Source organism: Vulpes lagopus, chromosome 2 (assembly GCF_018345385.1).
Source record: "Vulpes lagopus strain Blue_001 chromosome 2, ASM1834538v1, whole genome shotgun sequence".
Taxonomy (NCBI): Eukaryota; Metazoa; Chordata; class Mammalia; order Carnivora; family Canidae; genus Vulpes; species Vulpes lagopus.
In genome coordinates, this window is record NC_054825.1 from 144,287,752 (window position 1) to 144,313,619 (window position 25,868).

At 37.2% G+C, this 25,868-nt stretch overlaps 1 protein-coding gene across 2 annotated transcripts in view; it reads right to left on the bottom strand.

Moving 5' to 3' along the window:
• The window catches only part of SMC5 (structural maintenance of chromosomes 5), an 87,704-nt gene that overhangs the window by 37,719 nt on the left and 24,117 nt on the right, over positions 1-25,868 (bottom strand). For both annotated transcript variants that reach the window (XM_041743219.1, XM_041743218.1), the window contains exons 7-10: positions 25,700-25,861; positions 24,514-24,585; positions 4,849-5,104; positions 2,956-3,110 (exon numbers count right to left, since the gene is read on the bottom strand). In XM_041743219.1, the coding sequence (XP_041599153.1) occupies positions 2,956-3,110; positions 4,849-5,104; positions 24,514-24,585; positions 25,700-25,861 (645 nt within the window). The remainder of the gene's footprint in view (positions 1-2,955; positions 3,111-4,848; positions 5,105-24,513; positions 24,586-25,699; positions 25,862-25,868) is intronic.

The window sequence follows — 25,868 nt, forward strand, 5'->3', positions numbered from 1 at the left end:
CTCTCTCAGTTTTAATTCTTTTCCAAAATGGGTACAGTAAAATAGTATCTCAGGAATAAATGTGGATTAAGAGAGTGCACAAAGAAATTTAGTACAGGGACGCCTGGGTGGCTCAGCGGTTGAGCATCTGCCTTTGGCTCAAGGCATGATCCCAGAGTCCTGGGATCCAGTCCCACATCAGGCTCTCCGCGGGGAGCCTGCTTCTCCCTCTGCCTGTGTCTCTGCCTCTCTCTCTCTCTCTCTGTTGTCTCTCATGAATAAATAAGATCTTAAAAAAAAAAAATTAGTACAATGCCTATCACATAAACATCAGAAACTACTACTACCTATTTAAAAAAAAACCACCACAAAACATCAGCACAAAAAATGGGAACAGATACACAAGCAAACAAAACATAAAATACCTGGACATTAAACACTATAGAAATTTAGCTTCTCTCATTTCACAATTTCATTTTGGTACCAAATTTGGTACTTTCATTAGAAGCAGCAGTACAAATTAAAGAAAATGTTAAGTGAGTGTTAGCTACAACTTATAGAAAGAGTAAAGTAACCCCAACGTGACTGCAGGAAGTCACCTTTTTAAAATAGTTGTGGATAAGGCAGCCAAGACTGAGCTCTCATTATCACTCTCCTTTTTCAAAAAGACTCTTTTCTGGGGTCTCAATCTCGTGTAAGTTGGTTACATGGTCATTCAACTCTTCGAAGAATTTCACCTGCTCATTTAGATAATGAATCTGAAAAAAGCCTCAAGAGTAGGGGGTCATTCCTGTCCCTGCCCACTTTGTGCACTTCCAGTAGTAACTGAGTTATTCCCCACCCCACCCCACCCCCCGTAATATGCAAACTGCATTGCACTCAGTCTGGCTTCCTGACATCCTGAAGGAAGGAAGATTTCACCACTTTGCTGGTTCTGCAGCTTCATCAGCTACTTAGCATGCTCTTCCTTGTGAGACTGGTAAAGAAAATATTTGGCAAAGTTCAAGGTCACTTCTTCACAACACAGCAGAGAGGTGGACAGAGGAGACGTAGCACTCCAAGGTGATCAGGCAGTTGATGGCATGCATGGTTCAGTTTTTTAACCAAATCTTTCTATATATCCTATCCTATAACCTATTGTATAATTCATTAATAGGTCATAAATATCCTCTTATATTAACTAAGACCTAGAGTGACATTTTTTTTAAGATTTTATTTATTTATTCATAGAGATGCAGAGAGAGAGAGAGAGAGAGAGAGAGAGAGAGAGAGGGGGGCAGGCAGAGACACAGGCAGAGGGAGAAGCAAACTCCATGCAGAGAGCCTGACTTGGGACTTGATCCCAGGACTCCAGGATCATGCCCTGGGCTGCAGGCGGCACTAAACCGCTGCGCCACCGGGGCTGCCCTAGAGTGACGTTTTTAATGGCTGCATAGTATTCCATCCAATGAATGTAGAATACTTTATATAACCAATCAATATATTTGGAAATTCTGTTCTTTGCACCCCACTATCATTGTGCTGTTATGAACACTGCTGTGAGGAGCAGAACCATAAACACATCTCTGTACACTTCTCTCATTGTATATTGGAATGGTTAGACATAACTCATGGAAATGGATTGCTAGTTGCCAAGTCATATGGCTAAAATTTTAAGTTTAAAGATTGCTAACTTGCCTACATGGGTGACATTTCAACTAGCTATTGAAAGGTTAGTTAAGTATGTGTGCATCAGGGTAGGGAAGGGGGTGGGGGATGAGGAAACATAGTTGGAAGAAGGTATGAAAGGTAAAGGGTTACCCCAGAAAGGATAAAAAAGCAAGAGTATATATCTTTTTATCTCAAAGATTCAAATGCAATTTGAATGTAAATATACACCAGTTAGTAATCCCTCTCGGTGACAAGCTACTATTAGGAGATCAAATGAAAAAAAGATGGCAAATTCACTTAAGTTGTGAATTAAAATTTTGAGGTTGACATTTTAATTAAAATCTGTTGACAATTACTTGCATTATAATTTATTATGTTAAGGATCAAAATATTTTCTTATATTTTCTTTCAGTCCTTACCAGATTAATCAAAACAATAATGTCTGCATCCAAAATAGATATTCCCTTCTTGATCTGGCAAAAATACTCTACTAATACATACCTGAGCAAGAAGAGAATACAGTATTATGCATATTAATTTTGCTAATATAATCTAAGATATAAAAAAGACAACTACATGAAATGATCTTAAAGAATAACACAAACATGAATTACAGAAAATAGAAGTTTTCACGAATCCTGCAAGGCTCTATAGTACATTCTTTTCTAAAGAAAAAAAAAAAAAAAAACACTAAGAACAATCCTTAAGTCATTTCTGGGTAAGTTTTAGGTTTATATTATACCGAAATATATCATTTCCAAGGAATGTGATTTTTACTTTATTTTCTCTTTCCATGGCCACATTTCATTAAATGATTTATTAAATACAGATTATTTATTAAATACAGCTATTCTTAATGACTTATCATCAAAAAGAGCCATCTATCAAAGGTTTATAAGGTCAAGAGACTGCTGGTTGCATTCTCAGAATCCTTGGAATGCTCTATTTGTAGGTGATTTTCTCCTCTATCTTCTGTCAATTCCTCCAATCAACACATTTATAGCAGTTCTTAGCTTGTGGGCAGCATTTAATCTCTTGCCTGCTATAACCTAAGAATAACAACTGCCAGAAGGAACTAGCTAAGCAAACTCATTTTATACATGATTCTTGGTCGATAAGCTAACAGTTTCATAATCTTTCTAGACAAAGCTCAAAGATTTATTGGTCAAAAATCAGGTATGGATTCAGCAGCATACCAAGAGCCACAAGTTTGATAATGGAAAACCAGGGTTTTGATAACACTAAGAATTCTTAAAACAACAAAAAACCATGACGACTACAATAATAAAACTAACAGATGCTACCAAGATGAACAAAATTTCTTACCGTGAGCATTATAGGCTCACATACTCTTTGCTTAAATTTGTCCCGGTTATTTCTCAGCCACAAAACAGCATCGTATGTATCACGGTATCTTTGTCTCAACTTATCTTCCTTCTGATTCATAAGATTGTCAAACCGTACAATATTATCACCTACACCTAAAAAAGGAAGACAAAAGTATTATTTCTCTGAAAATTTTAATCAGTTAAATAATTCACTGGTAATATAAAAGGGTGTCTTAGATCTGAAAGTTAGCAACACCCTCAGCAACTACCCCCCACAGTGAGAAAGCAACACCCTGGACAAAAAAATGGTTACCAAATTTCCAAACATTTGAGAGAAAATATATCTTTAAGTTACAAAAGCAAGCAGGTCACGTAAAAACCAGTAAGAAAACACTACATTTCCTAACATGAGACAACTGCAATAGGCCGTCAAAATTCTGAGCGAAAAATTATTTTAAACCTAGAGTCATATATACAACAAATCTATGAAACAAGGTATTTTGAGGGATGCAGAGACTCTGAAATTAATCCCCAAACAGCTCTCCTTAGGAGGTTACCCAAAGATGTATAAGGGAGTAATGTAAGAAAAACAAATTATGTATGAAAACATTAATATAACAAACCCCATGGAATTCAGGAATAGCTTTATCCAATGCAGAAAAGTATCTCGACAAATCCCAGATGACAGCCACATATGTGGCTTTGAAAACAATCCATTTAGATGGAAGGAGGGGGAGGGGCAAGGCTCTAAAACTCAAGAGAATGCCTAATCATTTTTTTCTTTTTAAGGAAATGCTAAAGCAAATTTTTTTTTTTTTTGAAGGTAAATTAGGGCAGTCTCGGTGGCTCTGCGGTTTAGTGGCGCCTTCAGCCCCGGGTGTGATCCTGGAGACCTGGGATCGAGTCCCATGTCAGGCTCCCTTCATGGAGTCTGCTTCTCCCTCTACCTGTGTCTCTGCCTCTGTCTTTCTCTGTGTCCCTCATGAATACATAAATAAAATCTTTAAAAAAAATGTTTTTAAGTAAATTAAAACATTTGAAGAAAGCTATCAATGAAAGGAAATCAGATCATAATGCACTACCTGGCTCTGCTGTGAACAAGTTACATACACTGCTGTAATAATACTTAATATTTCTAGCTTTTAGAATTAACCCATAAACAGATCATATAAAATTTGAAATGGTTCTCAAAAAAATGCTTTCAGCCTTGAAAATATAAAAATGAGTACAAATTAGAGGTCTCAGAACGTCTGAAGTATTTTTAGCTTACAAAGTGTGCATTCTAGCAATACCGACACTGTTTTGATGGTCCATAGGAAAGAAAAGCAAAGATGAAATTGGACAGGTTTCAAGAGGCAAAAGCTAATGGAAGGGTTTTTTTGTTTTTAAAGATTTTACTTATTTATTCAGGAGAGATGGGGGCAGGGGGAGGGAGCTGGGTAGAGACAGAGAGAGAAGCAAGCTCCGCCAAGGAGCCCAATGTTGGACTCAATACTAAGACTCCAGGACCATGCCCTGGGCCAAAGGCAGGCGCTCAACTGCTGAACCACCCAGGGGGTCCCATGATAGAAGATTCTGAAGACAAATGAAGAGCTTAAATCTGATCTGATAAATAACAGTGAGTGACTTTGTGAAGAAAATAAAGAAAAGCATTTTTAGAGAATTAAATCAACTATCATAATCTGACACAGCAATGGTTAGCCAGTGCCAAAGCATGGTATATGCTACCTATAGGTGATTAAAGGTGTAACTTGGAAAAACCAAGCTGAGCTTCCTCAACAAAGGGATTTGAGCTGCTAAAGACATGGTACCACGGGAAGAAGAAAGCCCATCAACAGAAATAGATCTCCATTTTATAAACACCTCTTCACTCTAAGTTTCATAAACTTACTCTTTCTCTCCTTCTCTAGGCTTTCCTTCTCTCCTCGCTTATCAATCACCTCGCCTTCACATAATGCCTTTTCATCTTGAACTCGTCTCAAATCATTTGTAATGGCATCAATCTGGGGCTGAAGATTCTCACAGTTTTCTGCAGTCTTCAGTTCATTCTGCAAATCTTCTATCATCTTCCTGGTGTTACTTATCCTCCTTTGCCGGTCGTGTTCTTCATTCTGTTTTACCGTTAATGCCTGCTGAAGTTCCTCAATCTGATAAAACAAAGATAGAATGGTATGGAGATTGTTTTTTCTGTTTTGTAAGGCTTTTATAGTTAGTACAGTATCTAAAATACAAACAACCTAAGAACATGGGTGTTTCCCCTCACTAAAAGGTATTGTGCTGTGATTATAGTGTTACTCCTATCAGAACACTTGCTACCTTTGTTTTATTTGTTCATAATATATCCTAAGTACCGAACACAGTGCTTAGCATATAATTAGCACTTATAAAATATTTGCTCGACAAACAAAATGTGTATAAAGCCAATTCGCAGATTTCTCAATACTGACAGTAAGTAAATTTATACTATACACCAGAAGACCACAATTAAAATAGCATTTACATGGTAGAGATGACAAAGATTACATACATCACTCCTGAGAGAGTGAGAAAGCGAAAGAACACGAGCAGGGGGAAGACAGAAGCAGGTTCCCTGCTGAGCAGAAAGCCTGATATGGGGCTCAATCCCAGAACCCTGAAATCATGAGCTGAGCTGAAGGCAGACACTTAACTGATTAAGTCATCCAGGTGCCCATCAAAACTATTAACAAAATTATTCACTAATACTTGAAATTAATATTTTAAGATTTTAATCCTCTATCTGTATGTTTAGATATTTGACATTTTCAAAGTAAATTATTTTTAAAAAACCAAGATTATAGAGGTCAGTGGATTTTTATCAAGATCATACAAGGTCTACCTAAGAATTAAGACTTAAAGACACACATGCATACACATGCAAAAATACACATGTATACAACCCTATTTTTTTTACAAAAATAGAATTCTGTAATGGTCCTATCTACTCCCTTTCTCCCTCCCCATTATAAAAGTAGGAACAAATTCATCACAGAAAACATGAAAAATACAAACTTTTAATAAAAATCTATACTGCCCTTAAACATTTATATTTTCATACCTACTTATATCTTTCCATATAGAACGTACATGTTTTACTAAATGGCATCACTAAATATGTATTAAGAGCAGTTTCTCATTTCTCCCATGTTGCAGGCAAAACAAAATTTTGTTATCTATGTAATGTCAAGTAGATGTAACACATTTTGTCCCATTCCTTACTGTTGGACATTTGGGTTGCTATCAATTTTTCCTTTCTAAAAATTTAACTTTGTGTCAAGAAAATGAACTGAAATATCCAAAATCCCCTCTCCTATACCAAACATACAAATGACAGAAATATTTTTAAAATTAAGGTATGTATCTGTGGCTGAAAATTAACAATGTTCAATGGACCTAAAAGAAGGAAGGAGATAAGATGCCACAGCATCCAACCAGGAAACCCTGAAGTCCAAGGCAATGAGAATAAAAAGGTGTAGAATTAAGAATCACCAAACACATGAGGAAGTCTAGCTCCATGAAAAAAGGACAAGAAATTCAGGAAACAAAACCTGTGCACTCCCAGCAAAACAGAGACCCACCAAGCTACCAAATCTCACTGGGCTACTGACAACTGGGAAGCAGCCCAATGGTCCCTGTCCTTATAGGTTAAGTTTTTCTGAATTCTAATTAATGTGCAGCTCTCATCCAAGAAACTTCCATGACTAATCCCATTTTACTCAGGTTTTAGCTCAAACACTGTAGGTCCAAACTCCTAGATAATCCATCATCTTCAATTTCCATGAGTGTTCTCTCTCATTCTGACACTTAGCTGTTACTGAAAGACACTTCTCCCTAAAGTCTTCTCACGGTGACTTCCTGCCACAATCCTTCAAATAGCTTCAGAACCAAGGGGTGGGGAGGAAGTTAAACTCATTAATCCCTACTTTACTATTTCCTCTATTAACTGAGCCCCCACTTAATTTTCCTTGAAGACCATGGTATAAGGCTTTACCTCTGTTGCTGTGCTAACTACATCCCTCAAAATCCTTCCTCACTCTATTCATTGATGATTTTAGCCTGCCACTCATTGTTCTACTCTCCATCATGATGCCCATCATTCTGGGGCTTCAACATATGTCCAGAAAAATCAATCTAATAACTCTTTGGCCTCTGAGCTCCTGGACTACTTCAACCATCTTTTCCTAAACCCCTCCTCAGCTACCTTCTCCTACTGTTATACTTCAGATCACATAAAACACCAAAAATCATATACCTGAAAACCATTTCTATAATCCTATTCTTTCAGTCTCCTTTACTTCCATCTTACTGTGGTATTCAAATTATTCTTGGACTCCAGAGGGTCCTGCAATCCAGTGATTCCACTATCTTTTCACAATCCATCATCCCTCTTCATTTCTTTTTTTTTCTTTTTAACCTGCTGAAATTCTATACCCCAGCACAAGACTCTGGACCCTCCTCCATTCCTATGTCACATCAGCCAGAAAAGAAAGCAGTCTTTATTAAATCTAACTATATACCTCCTATGTATCTGTATCCAAGCAGCTGAACTAATTGAAGAAACTCTACAAAAACACTTCTTAACTTTGAATTTATGGCCACAAAAACTTAAATAGAAACTCAAAAACTACCAGACAAACCTCTTATATTCTCTACCAAATGTGTGCTCATTCTAAAATGAGTTCACATCTTGGCCTCCTCCTTTCCTCAATCCTTTATTATTACAGGCCCTCTACTCACTCAGCTAATCACTTTGCCTCACACTTCATTAATAGCATAAAATCAGTACTATGATCAAAGGACTTACTATTCCTGCTTTAAAAGCCATCACCCTTGTCTCCATCTGTACTCACTCCATTTTATCTTGTATAATGTAGGAGAGTCCTTTTAGTGACCTAAATCTAACCAAGGCTACTCCAAGCAGTGTTTCTCTAATCACTAACAGTGAGGGCCATTTTTAAAAAAATTCCGAGCCACTCAAAAGTCAACTTTTATCAATCACAATAAATTACTAACAACCATTTTGGAAAATAGCTTGTCAATCCTTCAGAAGTGAAATGTACACCTATGATATTCTACTCCTAGGAAATTATCAAAGAAAAATGAAAGCACATATATATACAAAAACTTATACAAGAACACTCGTAGCAGCTTTACTGGGAATAGCCCCAAACCAGAAACAACCTTAATGTCCATCAACAGGTAAGCAGAAAAACTGTGGTCTCAAAGGAAAAAATACATTAAATAAAAATACAACATATCAAACTTCATGGACATAGCTAAAGCAGTGATGAAAAGATGTACTTTACAGCATTAAATACATACACAATGAGAAAATGGCTCCAATCAATAATCAGATTCCACCACAAGAACCCAGAAAAAGAGAAAAATAAACCCACATCAAGCAGAAAAAAGGAAATAAAGATATGAGCAGACATTAATAAAGCTAAAAAGGGAAAAACAGAAAATCTATGAAACAAAGAGCTGGTTCTTTGAAAAAAGCAAAAAAAAATTAAGCCTCTAGAAAGAGTTGCCCCCCCCCCCCCCCCCGCCAACCCAAAAAATAAAAGAGAAGACACAAAGTACCAATATCAGGAATCAAAAGGGATATCATTGTATCACTACAGACAACAAAAGGATAGTAAGAAACTTTATGCATACAATTTGACAACTTAGACTCAAAGGACCAATTCCTCAAAAAACATTATCCCAACTCAATAAATATGATACAGATTATCTGAATAGCTCTCTATAAAATTCATAATTTTAAAACTGCTCAAAAAAAAAATTTTTAAAACTGCTCAAAGAAGAAATCTCAAATACCCAGTGTCATTTGAGAATTATTTGGAATACTTCAAGAAAAATTAACATCAACTCTACGCTATCTCTTCCAAAACAAAAAAATTTTGAAGAAGGAATACTTACCAATTCTTTTTATAAAGCTAGTTGGTATTCTGAAACCAGAAAGACAGTACAGAAACAAAACTACAGAACAATATCCCTCACAAATATATATAGGCATGAAAAATTCTTTTGACTATTAACAGAATCCAATGATATAAAAAAAATCAGTCAAGGTAATGCAACATATTAATATGCTAAAGATGAACACAGACACTATCATATCTATAGATGCAAAAAAAGAAAAAAAGAACTTAACAAAATCCAACAATCAATGATACTCTCAGAAACACAGGAATAGAGTGAAACCTCCCAAACTTGATTTAAAAAAATATATACAAAACCTACAGCTAACAACATACTCAACTGCTTTCCTCCTAAGACCAGGAACAAGATAAGAATGTCCACTGTTGCCATTCTTATCCAACATGGTGCTGGAAATTATAGCTAGTACAGCAAGGCGAGAAAGGAAATAGAAGGCATTCAAATCAGAAAAGAAAAAATAAAGCTGTCCTCATTTGTAGATGACATGCTTGCCTATGCAGAAAATCCCAAGGTCTCTGCTTCTTAGAGAGAGGGGGGAAAGCAGGAATACTTAGGTGTAATCTCGCAAAAACACGGAGGACATGTGTGCTGGAAACTACCAAATGCTCACCGAAGAAATAAGATGTAAATATATGGAGACATACCATGTTCAAAGATTGGAAGACTCAATGCAGTAAAGATTTCAATTCTCCCCAAATACACATTTAATGCAATTCCTATTAAAATATCAGAAACATTTTTCTATAGATAAAGAAAATATTTGATGTCATCAAGAAGGGCAAGATCAAACTCTGAAAATCCTCTCTTCCATAAAAGCAATGAAAACACAAATTATCAAAATTAACCTTTTGGGAACTCTGGAATTTAATCAATGGCTTCTAATAATCTGGAGACTATTCAAGAAAAATGTCAATCTAGGTAAAAACAGCAAGCTTTGTGGGATTTTGAATATACCCCATTTCCTTCCCCATTTCCAGGGCAGCCCTGAAAATCAACAGCCCACAATCACACTGAAATCAGCAACCTACTGACCAATGGAGAAGTCAGAACGTTAGAAAGGTTTCTAGTTCTCATTCTAAGAAAACTGCTATTCTGTGATCTGCTTGCTGGAAATACTTACAAGGCTTATCTTTATTTGTTAAGACTCTACAGCTTGTAGCCTTTTCCCTGAAGGCATTTGTCAAAAACAATCAGTGGCAAGTATTTAAAACCACAGCTGTTTCATGAGAATAACAGTTGTGGAGAACAATAAGCTAACCAAAAAAATTTTTAAAGCTGGAGAATGAGATACCTGTAGGAGACCTGGGAAGCTCCTGGGAATCTAGAAGCCAGATGTATGAGTAGACAGTGTACCTGCCTAGGACTGTACACATGCTCAAGACTGGAAGGACCCTGAAGCAATCACAGAGGCTCTGTGCTCACAAAGAATGTTTCACCTTGTGCAAATAGGAAATGAAACCCAAAAGACAGCTGTAAACTAGCACTGATTATTAATCAAAGTTTGTAACAATTCAGAGACCACTTACTGAACCTTGGTACACAGTAAAAACACTACCCTGCTGTGTGAAGGTGTGACCCAACATGCATAAAGATATCCTCAACAAAGACGGGAGATGTCCTCATTGTAGTCATTTAAAGAACTATCTGACCAGTATGCTAACTAAGCAGAGACTTCAGTAGTCACATACAACAAAAAAATACAAATTTCAAACAATTGGTTAGGAAAGTAACTACACAAATAGCCTGGGGAGGGAAGGACAACCAATTTCAAAATTGCCACATCATGCTACTTACATGGCCACTTTCAACAAAAATTATAACACATTCAACAAAAACAAAGTATGGGTCATACACTGGGGGAAAAAAAGCCAATAAAAAAATATCCCTGAGGAAGCTCAGAAATAGACTTACAAAGTAGAGACTTTAAAATAGCTATTTTAAAAATGTTCAACTAAAGAAAACCATGTCTAAAGAACTAAAAGAAAGGAAGAGAGAACAATGTCTCTTTGAACAGAGAATATCAACAGAGGAAGAAATTATAAAAAAGAGCCAACTAGAAATATGGAGTTGAAACATACAATAACCAAAATAAAAGATTCACTAGTGAGGCTAAACAGATTTGAACGCAGAACAAAGGAAACTTGAATATTGGTTAGTTGAGATTATCCAGTCTAATGAAAGGGGGGAAAAAAATGAACAAAATGTGTATCCAAATATATCACTGTATATAAAACTATACAGAATAGGAGTCTCAGGGGAAGAGATAAGAGGCAGAATCAATATCTGAGAAAATTAATAACCCCAAACTTCCCAACTTTGATCTAAAATATTAATCTGCACATCCCAGAAGCTAAATAACTTTCCAATAGGACAAATTTAAGTAGAGTCATGTTGAAAAACATCATAGTTAACTGTTGAAAGCAAGAAAAAAAACTTATCACATACAAAGGACCCCCAACAAGATAAAAGCTGACTCCTCATCAGAAACCAAGGAGGCAGGATTCCAAGGTGGCTCAGTGGTTTAGCACCTGCCTTCGGCCCAGGGCATGATCCTGGAGCCCTGGGATCAAGTACCACATCAGGCTCCCTGCATGGAGCCTGCTTCTGCTTCTCCCTCTGCCTTTCTCTTCCTCTCTCTCATGAATAAATAAAATCTTAAAAAAGAAAAAGAAAAAGAAAAAGAAAAAGAAACCAAGGAGGTTAGAAGGCAGTGGAATGTCATATTCAAAATGCTGGGAAGAAAAGAAAAAAATTCCCTATCGAGTAAAACTGTCCTTCGATAACTAAAGACATTGCCAGAGAAACAAGAACTAGAAAATTCATCATTAGCAGACCTACCCTACAAGAAATCCTAAAGTCTTCTTTCATGCCAAAATGAAAGGATGCTAGGCAATAACTTGAAATCTATATAAAGAAAAAAAAGCATATAAAGCATATAAAGAGCATCAGTAAAGGTAGCTACAGAGTTAATAAAAAAAAATCGTAAAATCTCTTTATATCTTTTTTCTTTTATCAGATTTAAAAGACAACTGTTATTAATTTAAAAAAAAAAAAAAACATGTATTTTCTTAGTCCCTAGTTCTTGGCTTGGAGTTCTTAAAACCCTTGGGATTTCCTGAGTGACAGGAGCATCTTTTGAAATTCATACCAAGCACAGACCACTTTTGACCATGCCTGATTTTGTGCTAGTAAGATGACTCTTGGAAGGGCCCCTAGATAGCTTCAGAATGAATGGAGTCTGGTTGCCAGAAGAATCAACACATGATTAGAGGGCTAGAGCTTTCAGCACCACTCCCTGACCTCAAGGAGAGGAAAAGAACTGGAGACTGAGTTCATTTACCAATGGCCAATAATTTAATCAGCCATGCCTACATAATGAATCTTCAATAAAAAAAATTCTAAATGATAAAGTCCTGGAGCTTCTGGCTTGATGAAGAGGTCAATATCCTGGAAGGGTGATGCACCTAGAAGAGGGAATGAAAGCTCTGAACACTACCCCCTTACCTCATCTTATGCATCTCTTCCATTTGGGTGTTACTGAGTTGCATCCTTTATAATAAACTGGCAATTCTCAAGTATTATATTTTCCTGAGTTCTGCAAATCATTGTAGCAAATATCAAACCTGAAGAGGGGCTATGGGAACCCCTGAATTTGTAGCCAAGCATGCAGAAGTGAGAGGATCAGATCCCACACCAGGCAATCCAGGCAGTGAGGGCCTGCACTGGGAAGATGAATCCCGGTAACATGGCCCTTGACAAATCAGCAAGACTTAAATCTGCAAGAGCCAGATGGCAATAAGAAACTCCGTAGCTGCCCTTAAAGAACAAAAAATTAACTGCACAAGACATGGCATAGAAGCAGCAGTCTGAAAAGCACCTGGGGTATAAGGGAAGGGATTTATTGACTAATCTTAGAATGTGTGAATAATGGGCAGGGATCTTCAGGAGACTTCTCCAGGAACCAAGGTGCTGGCAGATGCCACTTCTCTTCTACTCCACCAGCTTAGCCAGATACTTGCAGAAGCCAGAGCTAATGCCCCACCCCATGTATATCCTGCTAGCATTAGGTGCTCCACCCAAGCATTCCCCTGAGGACCTACTCATCCAAACCACTGTTCCTGGCACACCACACCCTGTAGGAAGCCCCAGAAGGAACCAGTACCACTTCAAAATGACTCCTGCCCTGGGAGCTGGGAGGGGGGGAAGATAACCTCACACACTGGCACACCTATAGTTCAGCAGCCCAGACTCTTGGCGGCTGTGCAGGGAGCAAGCTATGCCCTTTGAGAGGATAACTGCAGACTCCTAGACAGATGGCCAGCCCTGCCCAATAGCAAGCCTGAAGCAACCTCAAACAGGCCTCTCAACAGCAGAGACCACACCCTGCCTAGTGCACCCACAGCACCTATTTTGGTCATTGCAGTCGGCTAAGCTGAAGGCAACAGTGGCTCAGCCACAAGAGCAGGACATATGCAGCCCACACAGGACACCCCTGGAGACCAGAGAGGGCAAGCACTACTGGATACCACAGAATCTCTTCCACAAAAGACCACGACTTTCATAACTAGATGTAGCTGATCGACACAGAAACAAACATAGAGTCAGACAAAATGAGAGGGTAATATGTCCCAAATGAAAGAACAATACAAAAATCACAGAAAAGAGCTAAATGAAATGGAAGTAAGCAATATACCTAATAAAGATTCAAATAGAGAAATTGGGACTTCATAAAAGCATAGATGATCTCAATGAAAACTTCAGGAGAGATAGAAAATATAAGAATCAGAGCAGAAGAATTTAATAACAGAAATAAATATACTAAGGGAATCAACAGGAGATTAGAGGATACAGAAGATCTGGAAGATAGGGTAATGGAGAGCAATCAAGCAGAATATCAAAAAGAAAATAATATAAAAAAACAAGAACAGGTTAAGGGAACTCTGCGACATCATCAAGCATAACATTCACATTATGGGGATTCCAGAAAAGGAAGAGAGAGAAGAGGCAGAAAACTTAAAAAAAAAAAAAAAAAGAAAAGAAAAGAAAAGAAAAAGAAAAAAGAAAAAAAAAACTAGCTGAAAAATGTCCTAATATGGGGAAGGAAACAGACATCCAAGTCTATAAGGCACAGAGAGAGCCTCTAACAAGATGAACCCAAGGACCATACCAAGGTACATAATTTATTTTTATGAGGAGAATTTTTAAAGGAGCAAAAGACAACAGTTATACACTAAAAGAAACTCCATAAGGCTATCAGCTGATTTTTCAGCAAAAACTTTGCAGGCCTAAAGGGAGTGTCACTGATAGATTCAAAGTGCTGAAAAGACAAGACCCACAACCAAGAATACTCTAGCCAACAAGGTAAATCATTTAGAATACAAGATAAAGTGTTTCCCGGGCAAACAAGTTAAATGAGTTCATCACTAAATTTAAAGGAGGTTCTTTAAGTGCAAAGACGAAGCCATAACTAGAAGGAAATTATGAAAGGAAAAAAAAGCTCAAAGGTAAAAGTAACCAGGTATTAAAGGTAGATCAGTCACTTATAAAAGCCAGTTTTTATTTATTTTTTTTTAATTATTTTAATTTTTTTTTAATTTATTTATGATAGTCAGAGAGAGAGAGGCAGAGACACAGGCAGAGGGAGAAGCAGGCTCCATGCACCGGGAGCCCGACGTGGGACTCGATCCCGGGTCTCCAGGATTGCGCCCTGGGCCGAAGGCAGGCGCCAAACCGCTGCGCCACCCAGGGATCCCTAAAAGCCAGTTTTTAAAACACAGAAGTAGTAAAATAAATTATACCTACAAAATTTAGTCAAGGGATACACAAAAAGATACAAAGTACGACATCACACACATAAAATGTGGAGGGGGAAGTATAAATGTAGTAGTTATTTTAGCATGTGTTCAAACTTAAGCAACTTAATAGAGATTTGCTCCACACATAAGATGTTATATATGAGCCCAGTGGCAACCACAAATCAAAAACCTAAAATAGATAAAAAATAATGCAGAAAGGAATACAGGCATAACACTAAAATCTTTCAACCACTGGGTAAGAGAGCAAGAGAAGAAAAAATTGAAGAACTACAAAAAAGAACCAGAAAACAAAATGGCAATAAGTACACATCAATAATTACTTCAAATGTAAATGGAGGGATCCCTGGGTGGCGCAGCAGTTTGGCGCCTGCCTTTGGCCCAGGGCGCGATCCTGGAGACCCGGGATCGAATCCCACATCAGGCTCCCGGTGCATGGAGCCTGCTTCTCCCTCTGCCTGTGTCTCTGCGCCTCTCTCTCTGTGACTATCATAAATAAATAAAAATTTAAAAAAAAACAAAAAACAAATGTAAATGGATTAAATGTTCTAATCAAAAGACTTAGAATGATTAAATGGATTAAAAACCAAAAACAAACCAAGACCCATATATATGATGACTTCAAGAGACTCACCTCAGACCTCAAGATACACAGACTGAAGTGAAGGAATCCTAAAGGATATTCCATGCAATGAAGCAGGAAAACAAAACAAAACAAAACAAAACAAAACAAAACAAAACCCAAAAAGAATAGCAATAGATATACAAGACAAAATAAACAACACAATAGACTGAAGCTAGAGACAAAGAAGAGCACTACATGATGATAAAAAGATCAGTCCAACAAGATATATCAACTGTAAATATGGATGTGCCCGACAAAGGAGCACCTAAATTCATAAAGTAAATATTAACAGACAAAATAAGAACTTGACAATAAAATAATAGAAGACTTTAACACCTCACTTACATCAATGGATAGATCACTCAGACCAAAAGAAAAAAAAAGTTCAAAAAACAGTGGTCTGGATCATTTACAAATGGATCTAACAAACATACACAAAATATTACATCCCCTGGGACGCCTGGGTAGCTCAGTGGTTGAGCATCTGCCTTCGGCTCAGGGCGTGATCCCAGGGTCTGGGGATCAAGTCCCACATCGGGCTCCCCGCAGGGAGCCTGCTTCTCCCTCTGCCTATGTCTCTGCCACTCTCCCTGTGCCTCTCACAAATAAATACATAGAATCTTTAAAAAAAAAAAATTACATCCCAAAAACAGAAGACACATTCTTCTCAAGTGCACATGGAATATCCTCCAGAATAGATCACATCAGGCCACAAAAGAGGTCTCAACAAGTTTACGAAGACTGAAATCATATCAAGCACCTTCTCTGACCACAATGATATAAAATGATATAAAATTTTCATAAATGAAAATGAAAACACAATGGGCCAAAATCTCTGGAACACAGTAAAAGCAGTTCTAAGAGGGAATTTTGTAGAAATACTGGTCTATCCCCACAAATGAAAATCTCAAACCTAACCTTACACTCATAGGAGCTGGAAAAGGAGCAAAGCAAGCCCAAAACTTGCTAAAGGAAGGAAATAATAAAGATTAAAACATAAATAAATGAAATATAGACTGAAAGAAAAAGATAAAAGAAATCAAGAGCTGTTTCTTTGAAAAGATAAACAAAACTGATAAACCTTTAGCCAAACTCATCAAAGAAAAAAAGGGAGAGGACTCAAATAAATACAATCCAAAATGAAGGAAAAGAAGTAACTGATATTATAGAAATACAAGAGAAAATACTATGAAAAATTATCATCCAACAAATTGGGCAACCTAGGAAAAAATGGATAAATTCCTAGAAAATAGCATCTCCCAAAACTGAATTAGGAAGAAACAAAAAACATAAACAGACCAAATACTAGTGATAAAATTGAATCACTACTCAAAAATCTCCCAACAGGTCCAAGTCCCTGCTCCCCTGTGTCGGGTATACTTGGACCCAAGCTCGAGCATTGGTGTCGGCTCCTTGGTGGTTTCTCCGATTCGCAATCTTAGGCACAACACTTGACAGTATGCTTCTATGATCTCTTCTTTGTTGTATTTTTTTTTATTGAATTAGGTTGCAAGTGACTATTATGGTTCTCTACTTGATTTTAGTGCTTTGTCCCAAATAAGTCTGCCTTGCCTTTTTTTTTTTTTTTTTTTTTTGAGTATAAGGATCATTCTAATATCCTTTTCTATCATATTGCTTGGCTCAATTTTGGGTAGAGAGAAACTACTTGTTGCTTGGGTCATTGTACTTAGAAGCACTAACAACAACAAAAAAGTCATGTGTATTTGTTTCTTTCTTTGTAAACATGAGATTGCTACTGTTGGGGAAATTACAGACTAGAAAGTTTATACTTGAATGAGAATGCAGAGGAAAATCATAATGATCTCTCAGAGAAAACAACATATAATAAAAATTTCATTTAAACCACACACACGGGGCTTCTGGGTGGTTCAGTGGTTGAGCATCTGCCTTCAGCTCAGGTCGTGATTCTGGGTTCCTGGGACTGACTCCTATATTGGGCTCCCCACAGGGAGCCTGCTTATCCCCTTGCCTATATCTGTCTCTCATGAACAAAATCTTTTTTTTTTTTTTTTTTTTTTTATTTATTTATGATAGTCACAGAGAGAGAGAGAGGCAGAGACACAGGCAGAGGGAGAAGCAGGCTCCATGCACCGGGAGCCTGATGTGGGATTCGATCCCGGGTCTCCAGGATCGCGCCCTGGGCCAAAGGCAGGCGCCAAACCGCTGTGCCACCCAGGGATCCCTCATGAACAAAATCTTTAAAAAAAAAAATAATAAAGCACTCACACACACGAGTTTTATATGTAATTTTAAGGGATTCATTATCATCTTGAGGCCCATGCATGATTTTTTATTGGGCCTTGGGTCTCAGAATATAAACAATAGGAATCTGGATTGGACAGACTGCTGTCTCTCTGACTTGCTAAATGAATATACGCTTACATGGTTTTGTACGTATGAGTGAATTTCTCTTGAAAGACACAGAGGTAGACTTGGGCAAAAGAAAAAAATATTCCCTGTTCTTGGTAAGATGATGCACCATCATGAAGTTTTTAGTATTCCCTAAATTATAATTTTAATTCAAGTCAATAAAAATACCAGCAAATAGTTTATGGATTTGACAAAAAAAAAAAAAAAAAAAAAATTCTCCCAGCAAACAAGTCCAGGGCCAGATAGCTTCACACTAATTGTACTAGACATTTAAAGAAAAGGTAATGTCTATTCTTCCCAAACTATTCCAAAAATTGAAACAGAAAACTTCCAAATTCTACAAGACCAGCAATTACAGTAATACCAAAACCAGACAAAAAGACTACCAAAAAACAAAAAAACTACAGGTAAGTATCTGAGGAATATAGATATAAAATCCTCAACAAAGTATTAATCCAAATTCAAGAGTACATTAAAAGGATCATTCACCATGACCAAGTGCAAGTTATTCCAGGGATGCAAGAATGGTTCAATACTCACAATCAACAGGATACATCATATTAACAAGAAGGATAAAAATCCTATCACCATCTCAATACATGCAGAAAAAGCATGTGACAAAATACAACAACCATTCATGTTTAGAGAGAAACACATCTCAACATAATAAAGGCTATATATGAAAATCTCACATCTAACATCTACTCAATGAACTGAAAGCTTTTCCTCTAAGATCAAGAATAAGAAAGACAGGGATCCCTGGGTGGCGCAGTGGTTTGGCGCCTGCCTTTGGCCCAGGGCGCGATCCTGGAGACCCGGGATCGAATCCCACATCAGGCTCCTGGTGCATGGAGCCTGCTTCTCCCTCTGCCTGTGTCTCTGCCTCTCTCTCTCTCTCTCACTGTGTGCCTATCATAAATAAATAAAAATTTAAAAAAAAAAAAAAAAAGAATAAGAAAGACATTCACTATCACCACTTTTATTCAACATAATACTGAAAATCCTCACTGCAGCAATCAGACATGAAAAATAAATAAAAGACAGCCAAACTGGTAAAAGTAGTAAAATTGTCACTATTTGCAGATGGTATGCAATATATGAAAAGCCCTAAAGTCTCCACCAAAAAACTGTTAGAATAAGTGAATTCAGTAAAGTTGCAGAATACAAAATGGATCTAAACAAATCTGTCGCATTTCTACACATTAATAATAAAGTAGCAAAAAAGAGGAATTAAGAAAGCAATGCCATCTATAACTGCACCCTAAAATATAAAATACCTAGGAATAAATTTAACCAAGGAGGTAAAAGCCTTATACTCTGAAAACTACAAGCCATCAATGGAAGAAACCAAAAGTGATATAAACAAATGGGAAGATATACCATCCTCATGGAAGAATATCATTAAAATGTTTATACTATCCCAGTCTAAGATTCAATGCAATCCTTATCAAAATACCAAGAGCATTTTTCACAAAACTAGGATAATCCCAAAATGTGTACAGAAACACACAAGTTAATGAATCATCAAAGAAATTTTGAGAAAGAAAAACAGTGGAGGTATATCAATCCCAGATTTCAGGATATACTCCAAAGCAATAATAATCAAATCAGTATAGTACCAGTCAAAAAATAGGTACATAGATCATTGGAACAGTACAGAGAGCCTGGAAATTAAACCCACACCTATATAGTCAATCTACAACAAAGGAAGCAAGAATATACAAAAAGAAAAAGAATCTTTTCAATAAATGTTGAAAAAACTCAATAGCTACATGCTAAAGAATGAAACTGGACCAGTTTCTATTTCTCCAGCTTAAAATGCACAAAGATAAACTAAAAATGGATTAAAGACCTAAATGTGAGACATAACTCCTACGAGGTAACATAGGCAGTTATGTCTTTGACATTGCCCTTACCAACATATTTATGGCTGTCTCTTCAGCCAAGAGACTAAAGGAAAAAAATAAACTATTGGGCCAACTGGTATACCAAATACAACTACTGGTACACCAACATCAAGTTTTTGCACAGTGAAGGAAGCTGTCAATAAACAAAACAGCAACCTGGTAAATAAAAGAAGATATTTGCAAGTGATAGATAAGAGGTTAATACCCAAAATATATAAAGATCTTATGCAACTCAACACCAAACAAAAGCAAACAAAAAACCCAACATCATTAAAACACAGGCAGAAAATCTAAATAGACATTTTCCCAAAGCAGACATACAGACAGCCAACAGACATAAAAAGATGCTCAGGGTGCCAGGGTGGCTCAGTTGGTTAAGTGTCCAACCCTTGATTTCAGCTCAGGTCATGATCTCAGAGTCATGAGATCAAGGCCCGCATCAGGCTCCATGCTCAGCACCACATATGCTGGAGATTCTCTCCCTCTGCCCCCATGTAGATACACATACCTACATAAATACATATATACATGGACTCTTAAGTAAAAAAACAAAGTGGTGGTTGCCAGAGGGAAGGTGGATGGGGGATGGGTTAAATAAAGGGGATTATGAGATCAAAAACTTCCAGTTATAAAATAAACCACAGAAATGAGAAGTACAACATAAGGAAAACAGTCAATAATACTGGAATAACAGTGTGTAATACATGGTGACTATACTTATCATAGTAAGCAATGAATAATGCACAGAATTGAGTCAATGTCATATACCTGAAACTAACATAATGTTGTATGTTAATATTTACTTCAATAAAAAAAGAAAGCCCATGATCCACAAGAAACATTTTAGATTCAAAGACACAAATAGGTTTAAAGTAAAGAATGGAACTTTATAGAGTCAAACAGAACTCGTTTCCACTCTCCTAAGAATCCTCATTTTCAGTAAAAGGTACCACTAATCCATCCAATTGTGAAGTCAAAAGATTAAATGGGATCTTCAATTCTTCCACAATTCCATCTATCTACTCCCCGAGCAAATTTTGTGGTTCAGTTTTCTAAACTTGCCTGTCCACGACTATCATATGAGGAGAAGCAAGCCTTCTCACTTGCCTTGCCTACTTCAGTGGCCTTATAATGGAACTCTCTACTTTTTTGTCCCATACAATTCACTCTCCGTAAGGCAATCCTGAGTGCTTTTAAAACATATGAAGTACTATTTCTCCAGCTTAAAAACTTCAAAAGCTTTCTCTGTCATTGCATTTAGAATCAAATTCAATTTCCTTTCTTTTTTAAGGATCTAATATGGTCTATGCCTAGCTCTCATATCTGCTGCTTTTTAGGAATATAAGACCTCATGGGGACACAGAGGAAAGATAGTCAAAGTGTTGGGAAAAAAACAATTTAGAGTTTATAATTTAAGATTCAGCCATATTAACATTCCACAATGAATGCAAAAAACTTATTTTCCAACATACAAGAACTCAGAAAGTTCATCACGCAAAGAGTGTCTCTGAAACATCCTTGCAAAATATCCAGCAAGAAAAAAAAAGTCTACCTCCTAAAGGCAGAAATAAGATAAAACAAGTCATATGATTAAAAAAAAAAAAAGAAAAAAAACAATAGGGCATCCCCGGTGACTCAGCGGTTTAGCGCTGCCTTCGGCCCCGGGTGTGATCCTGGAGACCAGGGATCGAGTCCCAGGTCAGGTTCCCTGCATGGAGCCTGCTTCTCTCTCTGCCTGTGTCTCTGCCTCTCTTTCTCTGTGTCTGTCATGAATAAATAAAATCTTTACAAAAAAAAAAATAAAACAAATTAAGTCTAAATAAGCACAGACTGTAAAAAATAACATTTTAAATAACTGGTAAGTATCATTTCTGAGGGTACAGACATGGAATAGAAAAAGAGAAAGTATCTTAACTAAACAGAAGAATAAAAATGCTGACTTTTTAATTTTTTAAAGATTTGTATTTATTCATGAGACACGCAAAGAGAGGCAGAGACACAGGCAGAGGGAGAAGTAGGCTCCCCACAGGGAATCCAATGTGGGACTCGATCCCAGGATCCTGGGGTCACACCCTGAGCTAAAGGCAGACACTCAACCACTGAGCCACCCAGCCAACCCCAAAATGCTAACTTTTAAAAAATATGTTATTTAAAACTTTAAAAGTAGTCAGGAGAATAGGTTTGGAATATATAACTCCATGGGAGAAAAATGGAATAAAAAAAAAAAATCTAGGGATCCCTGGGTGGCGCAGCGGTTTGGCGCCTGCCTTTGGCCCAGGGCGCGATCCTAGAGACCCGGGATCGAATCCCACGTCGGGCTCCCGGTGCATGGAACCTGCTTCTCCCTCTGCCTGTGTCTCTGCCTCTCTCTCTCTCTCTCTGTGTGACTATCATAAAAAAAAAAAAAAAAAAATCTATCAATACCAACAGAAAGGAGAAAGTGGAGCAGGCAGGAGAAATCCAACAAAAAGCATAGTGAGTAGAAACCAACCATAAATGGACTGGTGAAACTTCCTGGATGACAAAGTGTCATAATACCACAATGAGGAAAACTGCAGAACAAAACCCAGTACATACTACTCACAGCAGAAAAAAATTAATCAAAACATGATGCAGAAATAATAAAACAATATAGCTTTAAAACCTAGAAAACGGGGATCCCTGGGTGGCGCAGCGGTTTGGCGCCTGCCTTTGGCCCAGGGCGCGATCCTGGAGACCCGGGATCGAATCCCACGTCGGGCTCCCGGTGCATGGAGCCTGCTTCTCCCTCTGCCTGTGTCTCTGCCTCTCTCTCTCTCTGTGTGTGACTATCATAAATAAATAAAAATTTAAAAAAAAAATAAAAAAAAAAAAAATAAAACCTAGAAAACGAAACCTAATATAATCATTAGGAAAAATAGACAATTCTATATTCATAGAAGAGGGTATTTCACTTTAAAAATGGATAAAAATGTACATAGGGCATTGACATAATATAAGTATAGTAAACCTGTTGTAACACATATATATTTATACATATAAATAGACTGAATACATTCTTTTTGAATATATACAGAACATGTACAAAACCAAATATAAAAGTCCAAAAAGTTCTCAAAATATCTAAAAGTCATAAAGCCCATGTTTATTAACCATATAGGAACAGAATTAGAACTCTACATTAAGGTTTTAAAATTCCATATCCATAGAAATTAAAATAGTAAGAACTTCTATATAAGCTTAAATGAATGAAAATGTTAAACTGAAAATATGAAATCTGAAGTAGAAAAGCAATAAAAGCACTTAACCACATATATGAGATGTAGCCAAATGATAACCAAAAAATTATTTATGCCCTAAAATGTATTTATTAAAAGTTAGGGATATGTAGGTGACTCAGTGGTTTAGTGTCTGCCTCCGGCTCAGGGCGTGAACCTAACTTAATCCCGGGATTAAGTCCGGCATCAGGCTCCCCTTGAGAAGCCTGCTTCTCCCTCTGCCTGTGTCTCTGCCACTGCTCATAAATAAGTATTTTTTTTTAAGTTAATAAAAGTTAAAAGTGAAATAATTTATAAAGTGACAAGCCCTGGTAAATACACTAAGAACAAAATAGAAAATACTGGTCCAAGTAGTATTAAAGTACTTAAAAAGTCAGCATCACATACTGAAAAACCAGTTAAGGATGAAATAAAAATAAAATTTTAGGCCAATCTCATATGGTGCAAAAAAACTGTAAATACAAGATCTTCCAGCTGAATCCAGCAATGTATTAAAATATCAGGTACGATTTGCAACAGAAACAAAGATGATTCAAATTTACACAATTTAGCAATCTGTATTCATCCCTGTTTAGGGTTTTAAAGAGGAAATCTTTGTCTTTTCCCTCCTAAACTCCAACAAAGTATTAGAAATGGACTACAAAGCTTCACTCCCACAGGGACAGAGGGAACAAGGGAGGAGACAGCAAGAGCATTCAAAAGAGGAAAGACAGCAGAAGGACCACTGATAATAGTACCCTATTGGAGGAGCCACAGTGTGAAAGGTGATGAGGAGAAAAAGGAAAGAAAGGAGGACTCTTTCAAAACAAAAGAACAATTCTGGAGCCTCTCAACAACCAGGAGATATCAAGGAGAAAAGAACTCATACACAACAGGACTGCCCCCTCCCTGCCTCCCGCCCAGTGCCCCGCACCCCTCCACACAGATGCCCTAAGCACTTCACACTGATGGCTGAGCCTCTGCCATGAGAATCTGAGGTTTATCCTGGAGAAATTAAATCAGAGGTGCCTGGAATCTGAAGATAAGGCTACAGAAAAATGGGTGGGGCTGAAAAACCAGAAGATGAACATAATGCTTCAACCACTGGGAATGTTTCAAGTTATGCGTCTATCCCAAAGACAGGTAAGTCAAACTCAGGTATCTGAACGGTTCTGAAGAACAAAACTCTACACATGGTTGAGGATCTCTTGGCTAAGCCCACTTTCCTGCATAGCCATCTTAAAACAATTCTGCCATCAAGCCCCAACCTGCACAAAGAATTTGTTACCAGCTTTTTAATGTCCAACTCTTAACATCAACAGAATAGATCTCTTAAAATTTAATTTCTGAGATAACTAAATCCAATTTTACCATGAGTCCATTAAAAACCTACAGCCACTCAGTTACAAAGATCACAGTGCCTATCTAGGAGTTGTGAGAATTCTTCCTCATTATCGTCTGTGCAACTGCTCTACTTCTGAATCTTAGTAGCCCTCACAGACCAAGGAGGGAATGAGGAGGACCTTAGACACTTTCCAAACAAAAGGTTGTCCCATAATTCAGGCCTGAACACAAAAGTAAGGTGAAATTAGCACAATAAAAATTTCAATACAAAAATCTTACCTGTTTATCTTTCCTTTCTATAATATCTTGCTTTTGTTTACATTTTTGAGAGGTCTCCTTAATATCTGTTGCCTAGAAGATCGAACCACAAGGAGGGGAATTTAGTTAAAATCTCAAGCAAGCCAATTATGTGGCCCCACCCATCCAAATTAATTTAATTCACAATGCTTTTTCATTTCTTTCAAACCAAATTCATGTTAACACCAAAAATCTATAAAAGGTTATTCAATGATATTTAAAAATAGCCATAGGGCAGCCCCAGTGGCTCAGCGGTTTAGCGCTGCTTTCAGCCCAAGGTGTGATCCTGGAGACCCAGGATCAAGTCCCACGTTGGGCTCCCTGCATGGAGTCTGCTTCTCCCTCTGCCTGTCTCTCTGCCTCTCTCTGTGTGTGTGTCTTTCATCAATAAATAAACAAAATCTTTATTTTTTACTTACTTTTATTTTTTTTAATAAATAAAAATAGTCATAGCAATATGCACACGTTTATCTCTGCATTTATTAACTCATGATTTTCATCTGATCCTAAAAGCAATCCTACCAGGATAGTGGGGTCCATAGTTTAAACTGTCCTCAAAAATCTTGGAACTCCAAAATCTCCCTAAAGTTAAAAGGCACAACCATAAAAATTTTTGAGTTAAAAATTTTTTTTCAAAAGATTTATTTTTTTCATGAGAGACACAAGAGAGAGGCAAAGACATAGAGAAGCAGGCTCCCTACAGGGAACTTGATATGGGACTCGATCCCAGTACCCCGGGATCACGACCTGAGCTGGAGGCAGATGCTCAACCACTGAGCCACCCAACTCAGGAGTCCCTGAGTTTAAAATGTTTAAATATATTTTTTAATAAATGGAATTTTCCATATGCCATTATACCATTTATTCTAAGAAACACCAAGTTTTCTATGATAAATTCACAAAAGATGTTCAATGTTCCTACGAATACTACTCTGAGTCTTCTTATCATTAAAACAATCACATTTCCATTTTCTCTTTTGTAGGCTGGAGTTTCCACAAAGAAGCTACCCACCAGCAGTGACAGTACCCTGAAAAGCCCTGCAGTGGTAGAATCAAGCTTAAAAAGGAACAAAAGCTTCAAGCAAATCCACAAAATAACAGTAGATCTACAAAATAGTTATTGTACTTGCTCAAATACAGAAGATCCAAAACCGAGCTGGGAAAATACCTTTTCTTTGATTCGAGCCTCCAAAGTGTGCCGCTGCCTCTCAATTTCTTCAATTCGACGTGTCATGGGGATCTGCCCTTCCTTCAGTTTTCTCACCTCTTCCTTCACTCGGTCACGAGCTAGTTTTACTTCTTCATACTCCTGACGAACGTTTTCATATTCCTTGCAA